The following is a 15461-nucleotide window of genomic DNA, read 5'->3' as shown; positions in this document are numbered from 1 at the left end:
CTAATATGTAGCATATCATATAACATCAGAAAGTATTGATCAAGCGCACACAGGCAGCTGTGTTTGGATCCAGTTTTTACAGTAAAGGATGTATCCTGGTTTCATTGATCTGGCCTCATGGCTGTGATGTGTAGTTTACGTGGATTTAATAGTAGGCTACCGCGTAGTTTAGCAAAGTGATCGATCTCCCAGCTAACGCTGTCTACGTAGTATTTTGTAACGTAACGCCCCAAACAGCGCCCGTCTGTTAAACGCTATCGATTCAAACGGCAGCGTTTTATTAATATTTAGTTTCAAGCTCTCGTCCTTAGTAAAAACAAAACTAGTGGAAACGGAAATGCTCCCAGGGGAAGCTGATCCATAGGTGCTGGGACAGCTTGATCCCTCTCTGCAGCTCTGTGAGCCGCGGTCTGTGTGAACGCCGCTCCGCAGTTTAATGCAGGGCCGTAGCTGCGTTTTTAACGGGCCTAAAATTATATTTAAAATGATTCACTTTTAACTAATGTAATGCTTGTTTTGTTGCTTGAGAAGCTTGTGGAAATAGTGTAGGTTTGTTTTAGTACAGTTTTAGGGAAACAAAAGTTAGGGGGGCAGCTGGGGGGGCAAGGCTCTACAGTGGGGGGGCAGCTGGATTTTATCATCCCCAATGAGATGTAGGAACGTCGTCACCTCCTCGGTCGACCACGGTGTGCTTTTCTTTGACGTTGCCATTTTTTTAGCTCCTCCGTTTACAAAATGCTGTGTATAAAAATGCAGCAAGCTTGCTTCTAGATATATATGCGACGCTAGGGATGATCTCGCGCGCGATCTTGTGACGATTCTCTCTGACCAATCAGCAGTCGAGAGTGTTGACGTCACTAGTTCAGCCCTGGCCTGATAGAACCACGATTTTATGGGGCCGGAAAAAGTACCCGCTAGCCGGTACTACGCTATATGGAAAGGCCACCAAAAACTGGCTCGGCCGCTTGAGGACGCTTAAACGGGGCTACCCGCTGCAGTGGAAATGCGCCATTAGTTACCTGTTCCAGGTCTTAAAGGCGTTGCTGGCCCTCTTGAACAGGTAGCCCTCCATCACCACACCGTTGGGGGCGTCCACGTTGAACTCCACCTTAGAGTCGTCATAGGAGAAGTCCTGCAAGAGAAGAAGAAGAGACACATAAGACTCCAACACACAACAGATCTAAAACAGCAGATGATTGAAGGCAGGTTGAGCCTTTACATCGTCCAACAGGAAAGAGAGCTGCAGAGAAGAGCTGTGTGCTGTTCCTGGAATACCAGCAGCATTGGATGTGCAATGTACTGTACATACAGTCCATTAACCGACCGACTCAGCATACACTGTACGGCACTGTTTTAGTCCATGTATGCGTTGGAGATGCATGCCATGTTCCTGCCTGGCACACTGGGGCATTTCGTAACTCAACAGATGTGAATGTGACGTAAATCATTACATAAACAACATATGATTCATGAGAATTAGCCTCCAACCTTTTCATGACTTATATACCATGACATGTAGCACTTTAAAGCTAGCCAGCAGAGAGTGACACAGGTATTTAAAGCTTAGCTCAAAACATCAGTGTTTTCATGTAGGAGTATGACACAGCATGTCCTGAGAATGCTAACAAGCTATATTTAAGAGGTAATATAATATACAGGAGGAACAGAACATTCACTTATCCATAATCTGATTTAAACATCACATGCACGCAGACCATATACAGTCTATGACGCAGACATGAGAGACGACCAGATGGTGTTTTTCAAATGGGGTCAATTTAGGCTGCACGCTAAAAATGGAGTGATTTACCAGACATCAAATATAAAAAAGTACCAGAGTATATGTGAGTCATAACAGGGTGTGTGTACACCATCCACTACTTATTTGGTGTTTAAATGATAGATTAGCTGGTTGCTCTCTCACCCCAATTCTGGCTTCATTGCACTGGCTTCCAGTTCGGTTCAGAATAGATTTTAAACTCCTTTTATTTGCCCTAAATGGGCTGGCTCCTGCCTATATAGCCGAACTCCTCCATCGCTACACCCCAGGCCGAGCCTTAAGGTCGGCTGATCAGCTGCTGTTGATAGTGCCTAAGACCAGGCTTAAAACCCGAGGGCATCGAGCTTTCGCAGCGGCTGGCCCTAGGCTCTGGAATACTTTGCCCCTCCATGTGAGGTCGGCCCAGACCCTGGGGGGTTTTAAATCAACACTTAAAACTCACTTTTTCTCTTTGGCTTTGTTTAATTATCTATTTATTCATTTATTTAGTTCTTTATTTTAATATTTATAACATAACATAGGATTTCATAAAGTATTTTTAAAATAGTTTATACATTCTTTGAATATAGGAATAGTAGATAGGATTACTTAAAATATAGTACCTTATATTTAATCTTTTTTCCCTTTAGACCCTTGCGGTTTATTCTTAAAAACCCTTACCCTTACCCACCCCCCATTACCCCTCTGCTGGTCTATGGCCTTGTAGAGGGTAACGGGGTACAGAGTCGCTTAGATAAGCGGGGGAGTGCATCTGACGAAGAGATAGGTTGTTGTGCTCCCTCTCTCTGTTTCTTATCCTATATCTAATAGAACTGCTCGGGTCTTGATAGATTGAGTGGGGAAGTCCATGAGATCTTTCTAGAGGGTTATCAAGAATAACTTTTATCCAATGACCTTTTCCCTCTCTGTCTGTGTCTGTGTATTCTCTTGTTCCGATTAACCCAGCCAAATCTTTTTTCTTGTTTTGTATCTATATCTACGCCGGGATCCGGAGTCGAGGCTGATCCTCTTGCTGTAGTCCTGTGTCCTGGATCCTCTATCCTGAGTTCTGGATTAAGTCGTGGACTTCGGGTCGTGGCTGAACCTGTCTCTGCGGTCCTGCCTTGGGTCTCATCTTGCTGCTTCCCTGATGGCTTCCTCAGGATTGTTGACATCCTCGTGGATTCATCTTCTTATTACAGACACATGCATTTCCTAACATTCGGTCTATATGCTGTAAAAAGTATTATCTCTTGGATTTACACGTGGCATCTATTGCACGTCTGTCCGTCCTGGGAGAGGGATCCCTCCTCTGTTGCTCTCCTGAGGTTTCTCCCATTTTTTCCCCTTAAACTGTGGGTTTTGCTCTGGAAGTTTTTCCTTGTACGATGTGAGGGTCTAAGGACAGAGGGTGTCGTTTTTCTCATACTGATATTCTGAACAATCTGTGCCGTTGTATTTGCTGTAAAGTGTCTCTACTGTAGGCTATTTTTATTTTATGTACAGCACTTTGGCTCGACCAAAAATCGTTTATAAATGTGCTATATAAATAAAACTTGATTTGATTTGATGTAATCATACACATGTTGTCAACATGTTGAAGAAAATAGCGCTGTATTCCAAAACACATGAGAGAAATATAGTTTTAGTTATGGCTCTTCATCAGGAATCACATTTACAATGAGAAACAAGATGTGTAGCCTACAACATAGACTCAAGTCAAAGTGAGTAAACAATGATAAAAGAAAGAGAGACCAAATCTAGGACAACACAAACGACACATGTCAGAAATTGCTTAATACAACTGAAAGTAAAAAAAACGATATTTAAAGCTAGAAAAGACTAGACGAGCAATACAACGAAACACATTGTTTCAACATAAATATGGTTTTAAAAACGGCACTGGCGGCATAAAAAGTTAAATATAGCAAAAATAAAAACATATAGACAAAATGGGGATTTCTTCATACCATGGATTCAACACATCATCATCTATTTCCTTTAAGAAAAGCATAATGGAATCCATTAATAAGAAAGTATGAGGTAAAAAGTTCAACACTATACAAATTATGCATGAATCAAACATGATTGCATTTCCCTGTGCAACTATCTTCCAGTGTGAACACCTATTTAAAAATGTGCATGTACGTCATTGAGCATTACACCTGGGAACCCCAAACATTTTTAGATTTTAATGAGAGCAACTGTGCTGACAGAGAGACTTAAGTAGGAGAAAGAAAGAGATACTTTAACAGTGATATAGAGAAGTAAAACTACTCCAACAACAACACACACAGATGTCTCGTAAAAAAAAAACAGAGATAAATACTCCAGATACAACAACAAATATCATGATAATAACCAGTTTACAATCTGAACCAAAGTAACAACCAGCCAAAGTAATGCAAATCTACCCACCAAACTGCGGTCCCAGCGGCCGAGGATCTTCATTTTCAAACGTTTAGTGTGTTTCAACAACATTTCAGAGCACAAAAAGGCAACAAAAAGGGTTTAAAAATAGACTCCTTTAACGCAGATCCCTCAGAGCAGCAGCATGACTCTCCTCTCTCTCTCTCTCTCAGCGGAGGTTAACGCATCGTGTCGCTGCGTAATTCCAACAGTGCGCTCTCCACTACAGCCACCTGCCAGCAGCCTCAGGATTAGCACTGATTAGCATACAGCTGCTAACGTGGAGCAACAGTGGAAACACCTCCCAGTACTGTAGCCGCTCCCGACTCAAACAGAGCTTCAGTTTTACAACTCCCTAAACACACCTCCCTCTCTGGGGAGGGTCCTCTGTTGACCCAGAGGGAATCTACCTGGCAGGGGCCCAGATCCCCAAACAAACACCTCTCAGGGCGTGATTTACCATTGCTGTAACAATCTGTTTAGAAGTGGATATAAGCCTATTGCTTAAACAAGCCCGTTAGCCACTGGAGCTTTATAAAATAGCGACCATTTTCCAAAAATGTATGCCGTTTCCAGCCGATTAAACATAATTTTACCACAGAGTTGTAACCACTATATCAATTTGGGGGGGTTTTGGTAGTGAATTACATGATTGTTCACAATGGGGAAGTCAAATATACAATTTAGAAACTTTTGGGTGTCATTTTAAACACAACATGTTTAATTATGGGGCTTATTAGACAGAATCTGGGACAATTAACCTAACTAAGGCTAGTTTTCTATGTTAGCAGAATAAGTTAACCGTCAATGAACACCTTGATGTAACCAGTACTACCTCTACAGTACTACAACCCCAAAATACAACCACAACCTTCACTACCATGCATGTTCGGCTTTCCATTGGCACGTTATTTTGGTTTTGGCTCAGACACGATAAAATAAAGCTTCTGACCAACTACTGACGTCTGAATTTTGTTTTTACATGGTCAAACATTGATGATTTGTCAACAAGAGCATTTATATAGCTCAAGTGGAAGTGATGTTATTGCAGAAAAATACATTTGCAAGCCATCATTGGAAGTCATCTTGGATTGTTTGAGTGCTAACAGGCTTTTTTTTTTTTTAAAGTAACCGCCAAAGAGTTTAAGTGTCGATGTTAGTACTTCTCCTGGTATACTCAATTATCTGAATCACTACAACCAACCACAGCCAACTATTAAAGATAAAAAGTCAAACAGCTTACCTTCAGATTCCTCCCTTTCCCTGAACACAACATCCCATGCAACACCGAAACAAGATGTGCACTGTGTGCTACTCTGAAACCTCTCAAGCTTACAACAAAGATCATCTATTTTTAATGATGAAACGTCACACAGGCACAAACTGAACACGAGTGAATTATTGAAGCAGCAGGGAAACCGAGACTTTCCAAACGATGGGAAGCAAGGAAGCAAAGTGTGGAGAGGATGCAGACAAAATGTCCTGATGTGTCCTCCACCTGCTGCTGAGCGTACTGACGTTACACCTGGAGAGCCAACGCCAAATAGTGACCCTCGGACTGATTATTCATGATGTGATTGCTTGTTGTCCGCAGCATCCTTTTCTGTGTCTCAATATCAACGTGTTCCTCTGTTACACACCGGCTTTGCGTCGACTTGCTATGTTTGTAAAATGTAATTTTTAAAAATGTTTTATGTGAGGGACTGCGGATGGAAATGAGCTCAAAGCTAAATCTGGCACTGTTACGCTCGACACATTTGAATGCCTTAAGCGTTCATTACTGTGCATTGTCCCTGCCAAATAAACGATTAATGAAAAATGACTTGCTGAAAATACCTGGCTAACTTAACCATCATCACCTATTCTTCAACAAACCTGATTGACTTCCCTTCATAAGTCCCAAAGCCCCCAAATGTCTTAAAATACACTGATGATAATAGAAATGGAAGAAGCCACAGTCTTACATATTATGTATTTATGCAAATGTAAAGGAAAGCTGCCATGACAAGTACAGTAAGTAAGACAGTTAACGACAGTGTTGTTCAATTGCAAATAAGGCTTTAATGCCCTCTTAATGTTTTTCATTTGTGTAAAGCACTTTGAATTGCCTTGTGTGGAAAGGTGCTATATAAATCAACGTGCCTTTCCTATAATGAGCTGTGTTGGAATACAATAGGGATGTTGAAGATAAGGAGATTAAATGACTGATGTTTTTCTACTTTTATCTAACGAAGGCCTCGGGCTATGTGTACATGAATGAATGTGCCAAATGTCTACAGTAAATAGCAAGTGTTGCATTTCCTTTTGTCTATTCTGAAAGCTGAGGATTTGAACCGAGGAAGAACAAACAATTATTAAGACAGATTTTGACTTTCCACTGAGAATTTCATGGGCATTTCTTTGATAAAATGGCAGCAAAAATATACTTTTTCTGACTTGTATGATATAGTGAGCTCTGATTAGTCAAATGACAACCATTTTACCCAGTTCGTTTTTTTGATAATTAAGATTTTCTTATGCCAAGAATGTGCTTGTTTCAGCTCCTCTAATGTGAGACTGCTGGCTATGAAACTAAAACTTAAAATACAGGAAACAAATTATCACTATTTTACATGCAAATGATGATTGGCAGACCGATCATCAAGGACATTACATGAAGTAGCAGAAACTATTTTAATATACATGTTATTACATTATGTACATACATGCATGTATGTGCTGCATGTGCCTCCTATATCTCGTGCATTTTGTGCAAGTGTTGTTGTCATTCATAAAAAGCACCATACAACGGAAACATGTAATCATTATTTTACTACAACATCCATCTGGAGTTTAGAGCAGTGGAAATAAAACCAATGATGCACATTTGGGGCATCTTGTAGCGCTGCTCTGGTGATGTAAACACAGACATAGAGAATAGCAGGAGGAGCGACAGCAGGAACAGGACTTCTCCATTAAATCCTCCGTTAAAAATGAATGGCTGTGGTATTTCTTTTCGGCGACAGCACTTTAACTCCCTTTCTGCTCTCCTGATTTGTACTTGTATACCGAGAAGGAGCTGCCCCTTTGACCTGTGTAAGTTTACACCAGGCTTATTGCACAGAAGAAACAAGAAGACAAGAAACAAGAAGGAGGGAATAACAAAGTAGGCCATGCTGTTCTGAAGGCAGCGGGGAATAAGGAACACATCAAAGCGACATGCTGCAGTTTCCTGAATGGATATCTCTTAAGATACAAGATTCTGAAAGATGACATGTTCATTCTGATGCATATTGAGCTACTAAACATGTAGGTAATAAGATATTTACGAGGGAACTGCTAATTCAGGACACTTTAGTGTAAAAAAGTGACTCTACACAATTTACACTACTACAAATCTACACTTTGAATAAATATTACAGTAAACAGACTGACGAAAGAAGACATGTGTTAACCTTTTGCACTAGTCAGAGGTCATCAGACTTCACACTAAGTCAAAGTTACAATACCGCAGTGTACTGTAAATGTCCTGCATACGACACATTCCTTAATACAACTGCAGTATTTAGCATCAAACTAAAACTTTAAAACACAAAATACTGTATGCTACTTAAATGAAGTACAAAGTAGGATAAAATCCAAAGACTCATTTTAAGTACAAGTATAAATCAGGATTAAATGGAAATACTTAATTAAAGTGCAAGTATGAAGTAGGATAAAAAGGAAATATTCAATGAAAGAAAGTAGTATGGGTATAGTACTTAAGTAAATGTACTTTCCAACACTGGTAAATGGTGATATAACACGGTTTCCACACAGGCAGTTCAAACTGAGTTTCTAATTGTTGTGAATAAATGATTCAGGATGCACTTCAGTTTGCCCTCAAGGCATCTGGAGTCTGACTACAGCTCACAGAGACAACTTCAAAGGGGTTTGTTAATGTCCTGTACGATGACTGGGGGTCAAACTCCCCCCCCCCCCCCCGAAAACACACGACCCAAAGATGTGTTTCAAGCTCAAATTCAGATGGGAAAATGAATGGAGGATCACTCACCTGCATGAGAGTCTGAGAGGAGATGGTGTCATCGGGAAGAAAAGAAAATACAGCGTTAGAACAACCTGAGCAGTTTCATTTGAGATAATACAATAATCTCTCAGCCTCAATGCACCTCTGATTATCCTCCTTACTGCTCTTCAAGGAATACAAGCTGCCCACAGAAAGAAAACCACCCTTCAGGGCTGCACGATCAATTACAATTATATCCACATTGCAATATGGACTAGTGCTAAATCTAAATCGCAGTAAGCGGGATTGTGGGAATCGGTACTTCGATCTCTCTGTCTGTACACACAAACTGGAAGATTGGCAATAAAGTTGACTTTGATAATATGTATAAAGCTGCGGATGCCCAGTCCTACAAATGGAATAGATGAGAGTTTAATTAAGCATTTCATCCATGTTGTTTAGAGTATGTCTGCAAGAAAGAAAAAACAAGTTCAAAAAACTAAAACAATCGCAATTATGAATTGTATCTAAATTGTGCCGCCCTACATCCCGTCATAAAGATATTTCCATACCATGCCGATCCTTTTCATGTAGCTTCATCTCCCTGACCTTGATTATCTCCCACTACAGTCCCTCTGATGGACGGTGCATTAAAGCTCCGTGTCTCACAGCTCTGGTAAAAACAGATCAATAACGCTCCACACATGTGACCCGGCTGCAGGCTGCAGGCTGACAGATGGTCCCTGATCCTGGGGTTCACAGGAGCCAGACACAGGGCCCCTAAAAATCAGGCTTTCTGAATTATTAAATAACAACATGTCAGAAGAGGAAAACACCCTCGAGAGGAAATGCACTCATAGCAGGGTTCCCTCATTTTAAAGTATAACATTTCTAAACATTCCCAAGTCCATTCGTTGTAGGGAATACTGTTTGCCACTTAAATATATCATATTCCAATTACTTGTATATAGACTATTCTTGCACTATTTCTATTTTATTGTATTTACTTGCACTATTGTATCTGTTTTATTGTGTTGCTCTGTAGGAGGAGCCTGTGACCTCAGATGTTCATTGTCATATCTACACTGTAGCTATGCACACATGACAATAAAAGCCTTGAAACTTGAATCTTGTATAGCAGCACCATTTTACACCTCAACAAAACGTCTACAGACTTAACTTATTCCCTGACTTTACCAGGCCTTGAAAAGTTAGGTTTTCCATGATTGTAGCAACCCTTCTGTAGAGCCTTATTATTTGACTAAAAACGAGTCATAGCGGTTAGAGACAAAAAGATAAATCCATCCTCTGGGGACCATGCATGTCTGCAGAACGTATTGTTTCAATCCAATTCATATTTTGAAATATATCAAGCTGGACCAAAGTGGTTCATTACAATTGGGATCAATAAAGTACTATCGTATCGTATCTTATCAACACATGGTTAGAAATGCTCAAACATCACAGTCAACTCTTGCCTCACAGTCCAGGAGATAATGTGCTTATTATCTACAGCAGACAACAGTGGGATTAATATCTGGTCAAATCACTTAATACCTCCTGATTTTAATGCTTAAATCAATGCCTGGACTTTGTTAGGGGGATTCATCTAACACTTCCCAGCTGCCCAGCTCTAATCCCCCCCCCACCCACTCCCCAGTCACAACAGACGGTGCCGAGTGGCAGACAGACCTTAGAGGTGAGATGTGACATTAACGCAGCGTTAAATTAGCTCCATTTCACCCTGTGTCTCTCCTGGGACATGTCTCCATGCTTTAATGTTCAGAAAGCTCTTTCTTTATCTCACTGCCTGTGCTGCAGCACATCTTTTCACCCTCTGTCTGAAACCAGAGCCCAGTCTGCTCTGATTGGTTAGCTGGCCGGCTCTGTTGTGATTGATCAACCGCTTAGAGATGTGTTGGAGCGCTAGCCAATAGAAGCTCAAGTTCTACATAGGGGTGTCAGTATGTTACAAAGTTATTTGGTCCTTTTTGCCTATGAGATAACATGTTGAAGAGATTTAAGTTTTGCGTATCTCCGTCAATATAAATGCTACTTTTTATGGCATTTGTTTTTACTTCTCTAAATTGGGTGCATGTTCTTCCTATGAGAAAAAACACTAAAGCAATCTCAATGTTTGCCGATATCTTTCCATTTATATTTAAGCATTTTAAAACCTTTTTAACATTAAAGAATTCAATGAAATACCCGTCTCAAACTGGCCAAAGTATTACCGTATAATGGAAAACCATTTGGAACAACATGGTCTAAAATGAAGTAAATAAAAACGATGAAATAGGAACTCACCCTCTGCTGAATGGTCGCATGTTTATGCTCCATTTCCCTCTTCTCCATGGCTGAATCAATCACCAGCTGATCCAGCTAGAAGCCCGTCAACATATACACAAAGAAATAAAAGTTCAGCGTTTCAGGGAGACATTCAGTCGAGAGGGCTTCCTGTGAAACTCTCCGTTCTGCAGAGATGACTAACATGGCAGTAAAGGTAAAAAGAGGTGAAGAGAAATCAGAGAGCAGCACTGACTCTGGGTCAGCGTCTGGTAATGAAGCATCGATTGTCCTGCAGCAGAAACAACATGCTGCTACAGTATGTTGGTCCAGTGACACAGCACTCAACATAGCATACTGTGTAAGATGTCTATTAAGGCTTCACAATTAATCAATGTGTAATCAATATAGGCTAGTGCAATAATCTAATGGCGATTTCCCATCGGCGAAAACACGTGGGTTTGCTGTCCTGGCTCCAAGATGGTGGAATGAGCTCCCCATTGACATCAGGACGGCAGATAGCTTGCACATCTTCCGGCGCAGACTGAAAACTCATCTCTTTCGACTCCACTTCGAGCGATAGAACTATTAACGAAGCACTTTTATACTAATAAAGGACTGGCTTATCTAAAGCCAGTTGAGTAGCACTTGAAATGTTTGGCTCTATGAAACCTGATCTACTTATATGATTCTGTTTTCTTCAAGGTTGTGTCTTCCTGGTCGAATGTACTTATTGTAAGTCGCTTTGGATAAAAGCGTCAGCTAAATGCAATGTAATGTAATGTAATGTAATGTAATGTAATGTAATGTAATGTAATGGCATGAAGCAGAATATTTGTTGAAGGCTAAATATGAGTTATCATTTGGAATGAAGTATTCACATTTTGACGTTTTTTTCTGGCTTTGTCGACAGTTTTATTGTGGTGTTGTTATTCCTCGTGTTTTTCGTGTGGCTAAATCACAAATAGTCAATGTATGTTTTGTTTTGATGTAAAAGTGCAAAGATATCCCGGACTACAGATCATATTCTACAGACTTAACGAAACATCAGATCGTTTTCATTGATAACGAGAATAATGATTCACAAATGTCTCCAATATCATGAATCATATCTTAATGTCAAAATAATGTCAACAAGTCAATGTTGTTTTCAAATTGTGCCGCTATATTTTATGTACATACTGTACAAGCTATTATTGCACGCCAAGAGGAAGACTTTTTTTGTATCAGTACACCCCGAATTTCATCAAAAATCCAACATATTGAATTAAAAAGCAGAAATGCACAATATATATTACACAACTGTCTCTTGTCAATAGTTCAAATGAGGATCAACCAGTTAAAATCAAGACACAGAGCACCTAGAATCTTAAATCCCTTTTAGTAGCTGCAGACACAGAGGGAACCTTGATTTGTGGGGAGATTAAAATGTTGTTGTGAATCATAGTAGAGATACAGTGCCTGTTTCTCTCACCTCAGCAGCCAGCTTCTTCATGTACGGGTTGATCTCATCCAGCAGGTTGTAGCCTTGTTGGAACAGCGAGTACTGCGCGTGCATGAAGGACAGCATCTGGATGGGACGGGTGTTATTACTAACATTATAAAGTGTTTTAACTCAAATGACACTCTTTAAGTATGTGGAATATATGATAACGATACAGGTTTATTGTTTTGACTTACAGCGTCCAGGATCTCAAACTTCTTCTTGGCCTGGAGGACATTGATCTGCAGAGAAGAAGACAGACATGTGTTACTAAACGTAAATAATGACCTCCTGGAGTATTGATTATGGTGGTGATGATGATCCGCTACAAAACACCACATTTGACACCTACTGTACAGGCTAATGAGATACCTCCATCTAGTGGACAGCCATTTCCTTTCTCTCACTGTAACACCATTAACAGACCAATAAGAGTTAACCTTATTATACATCCATGGAGTTAACTCGGAAATAAACAAACCACCAGCCATCAAATGTAACCGAGTACTTTCACTCTACTGAATTTGAAGTACTGATGTCTCCTCCTCCACTATGTCTTAGACCACATGTGTCAAACTCAAGGCCCGGGGGCCAAATCAGGCCTTGGTGGATTTAATTTCGGCCCGCAGGATAATTTTTAATTACTATTAGATCTGGCCCGCCGGTATATTGCATGCACCCCTTCACTCCATCCTGAGGGTCTCCTCAGCTCAGAGCCTGAGCCCAAACATCGATGAACTTGCACCCAAGATGAGATGCCAAGTATCTGAACTAGCATCACAGAGCAGCACACTGAGTTTACATGGATGTTTCCTTCTGCACTTTCTCTCTCACGACAACAGGGCATGTTTGGTTTGTTCTTTGAGGGAAATTGTTTTTTTGAAGCTGTTGTTGGCCTGTGGAAAAATGTACTCATGAGAAATGACTCTGCAGATAGAGCCATAAGAAATTAATGCAACTGATTATTTAATGTTGTTTTTATAGGCAATAATTTAAGCTTTGTTAGTTCCAGGCTTAATATGTGCAATAAGTTCATTTCAATACGTTCTGCAATAAACATTGAACCAGTCCGGCCCTCGACTAGTACCCACTTTTAAATGTTGGCCCACTATGTATTTGAGTTTGACCCCCCTGACTTAAACTCTAAGACTTAGAGGGAAAATATAGAATTGTTTCTTAACTACATACTCTATATTTGAAGGCTTTTATAACCTTGCAAAGTGAGATTTCTGCATGAATAACATACAAAGAGCATATCAAATAATATATATTTTAATAGAGTTTTGGAATGCTAAATCCTGGTTTTTCAATAATGCATTTGGTAAAAATAACGTGAGATAGACAGAAGGTTAACAGTCACAGCAGCATTGAATACTTTACATTTTAATACTTGAGGTGCATTTTCATGATTATACTTAAATAGTGGTGCACTTTATTAGAGGTGTTGATCTTATATTATTATTAGTAGACTGGGCTCTGGTTTCAGACAGAGGGTGAAAAGAGGTGCTGCAGCACAGGCAGTATGAGAGAAATAAAGAGCTTTTTGAACATTAAAGCATGGAGACATGTCCCAGTAGAGACACTACATACTGATATGAACCTGAACATCAGCAGGAGAGGACTCTTTAAAGTAAAGACACTACATACCGATATACACCTGAACATCAGCAGGAGAGGACTCTTTAAAGTAGAGACACTACATACTGATAAACACCTGAACATCAGCAGGAGAGGACTCTTTAAAGTAGAGACACTACATACTGATATACACCTGAACATCAGCAGGAGAGGACTCTTTAAAGTAGAGACACTACATACTGATAAACACCTGAACATCAGCAGGAGAGGACTCTTTACAGTAGAGACACTACATACCGATATACACCTGAACATCAGCAGGAGAGGACTCTTTAAAGTAGAGACACTACATACTGATATACACCTGAACATCAGCAGGAGAGGACTCTTTAAAGTAGAGACACTACATACTGATATACACCTGAACATCAGCAGGAGAGGACTCTTTAAAGTAGAGACACTACATACTGATATACACCTGAACATCAGCAGGAGAGGACTCTTTAAAGTAGAGACACTACATACTGATATACACCTGAACATCAGCAGGAGAGGGACTCTTTAAAGTAGAGACACTACATACTGATATACACCTGAACATCAGCAGGAGTGGACTCTTTAAAGTAGAGACACTACATACTGATATACACCTGAACATCAGCAGGAGAGGACTCTTTAAAGTAGAGACACTACATACTGATATACACCTGAACATCAGCAGGAGAGGACTCTTTAAAGTAGAGACACTACATACTGATATACACCTGAACATCAGCAGGAGAGGACTCTTTAAAGTAGAGACACTACATACTGATATACACCTGAACATCAGCAGGAGAGGACTCTTTAAAGTAGAGACACTACATACTGATATAACACCTGAAACATCAGCAGGAGAGACTCTTTAAAGTAGAGACACTACATACTGATATACACCTGAACATCAGCAGGAGAGGACTCTTTAAAGTAGAGACACTACATAGCTGATATACACCTGAACATCAGCAGGAGAGGACTCTTTAAAGTAGAGACACTACTACGCTGATATACACCTGAACATCAGCAGGAGAGGACTCTTTAAAGTAGAGACACTACATACTGATATACACCTGAACATCAGCAGGAGAGGACTCTTTAAAGTAGAGACACTACATACTGATATACACCTGAACATCAGCAGGAGAGGACTCTTTAAAGTAGAGACACTACATACTGATGATATACACCTGAACATCATCAGGAGAGGACTCTTTAAAGTAGAGACACTACATACTGATATACACCTGAACATCAGCAGGAGAGGACTCTTTAAAGTAGAGACACTACATACTGATATACACCTGAACATTCAGCAGGAGAGGACTCTTTAAGTAGAGACACTACATACTGATATACACCTGAACATCAGCAGGAGAGGACTCTTAAAGTAGAGACACTACATACTGATATACACCTGAACATCAGCAGGAGAGGACTCTTAAAGTAGAGTAGAGACACTACATGCTGATATATAACCTGAACATCATCAGAGGAGGACTCTTTAAAGTAGAGACACTACACACTGATATACACCTGAACATCAGCAGGAGAGGACTCTTTAAAGCAGAGACACTACATACTGATATACACCTGAACATCAGCAGGAGAGGACTCTTTAAAGTAGAGACACTACATACTGATATACACCTGAACATCAGCAGGAGAGGACTCTTTAAAGTAGAGACACTACATACTGATATACACCTGAAAGTTAGCAGGAGAGGACTCTTTAAAGTAGAGACACTACATACTGATATACACCTGAACATCAGCAGGAGAGGACTCTTTAAAGTAGAGACACTACATACTGATATACACCTGAAAGTTAGCAGGAGAGGACTCTTTAAAGTAGAGACATACATACTGATACACCTGAACATCAGCAGGAGAGGACTCTTTAAAGTAGAGACACTACATACTGA

General features: G+C 40.2%; 1 protein-coding gene across 2 annotated transcripts in view; it reads right to left on the bottom strand.

Moving 5' to 3' along the window:
* LOC117547445 (arf-GAP with coiled-coil, ANK repeat and PH domain-containing protein 3-like) overlaps positions 1 to 15461 on the bottom strand; it is a 107477-nt gene that overhangs the window by 24499 nt on the left and 67517 nt on the right. For both annotated transcript variants that reach the window (XM_034218200.1, XM_034218201.1), the window contains exons 7-11: positions 12120 to 12164; positions 11914 to 12009; positions 10461 to 10535; positions 8202 to 8213; positions 1020 to 1132 (exon numbers count right to left, since the gene is read on the bottom strand). In XM_034218200.1, the coding sequence (XP_034074091.1) occupies positions 1020 to 1132; positions 8202 to 8213; positions 10461 to 10535; positions 11914 to 12009; positions 12120 to 12164 (341 nt within the window). The remainder of the gene's footprint in view (positions 1 to 1019; positions 1133 to 8201; positions 8214 to 10460; positions 10536 to 11913; positions 12010 to 12119; positions 12165 to 15461) is intronic.

The sequence above is a fragment of the Gymnodraco acuticeps genome, unplaced genomic scaffold, assembly GCF_902827175.1.
Source record: "Gymnodraco acuticeps unplaced genomic scaffold, fGymAcu1.1, whole genome shotgun sequence".
NCBI classification, from domain to species: Eukaryota; Metazoa; Chordata; class Actinopteri; order Perciformes; family Bathydraconidae; genus Gymnodraco; species Gymnodraco acuticeps.
Note: the sequence above shows the minus strand (reverse complement) of the source record. Positions and strands in the feature narration are given on the sequence as shown.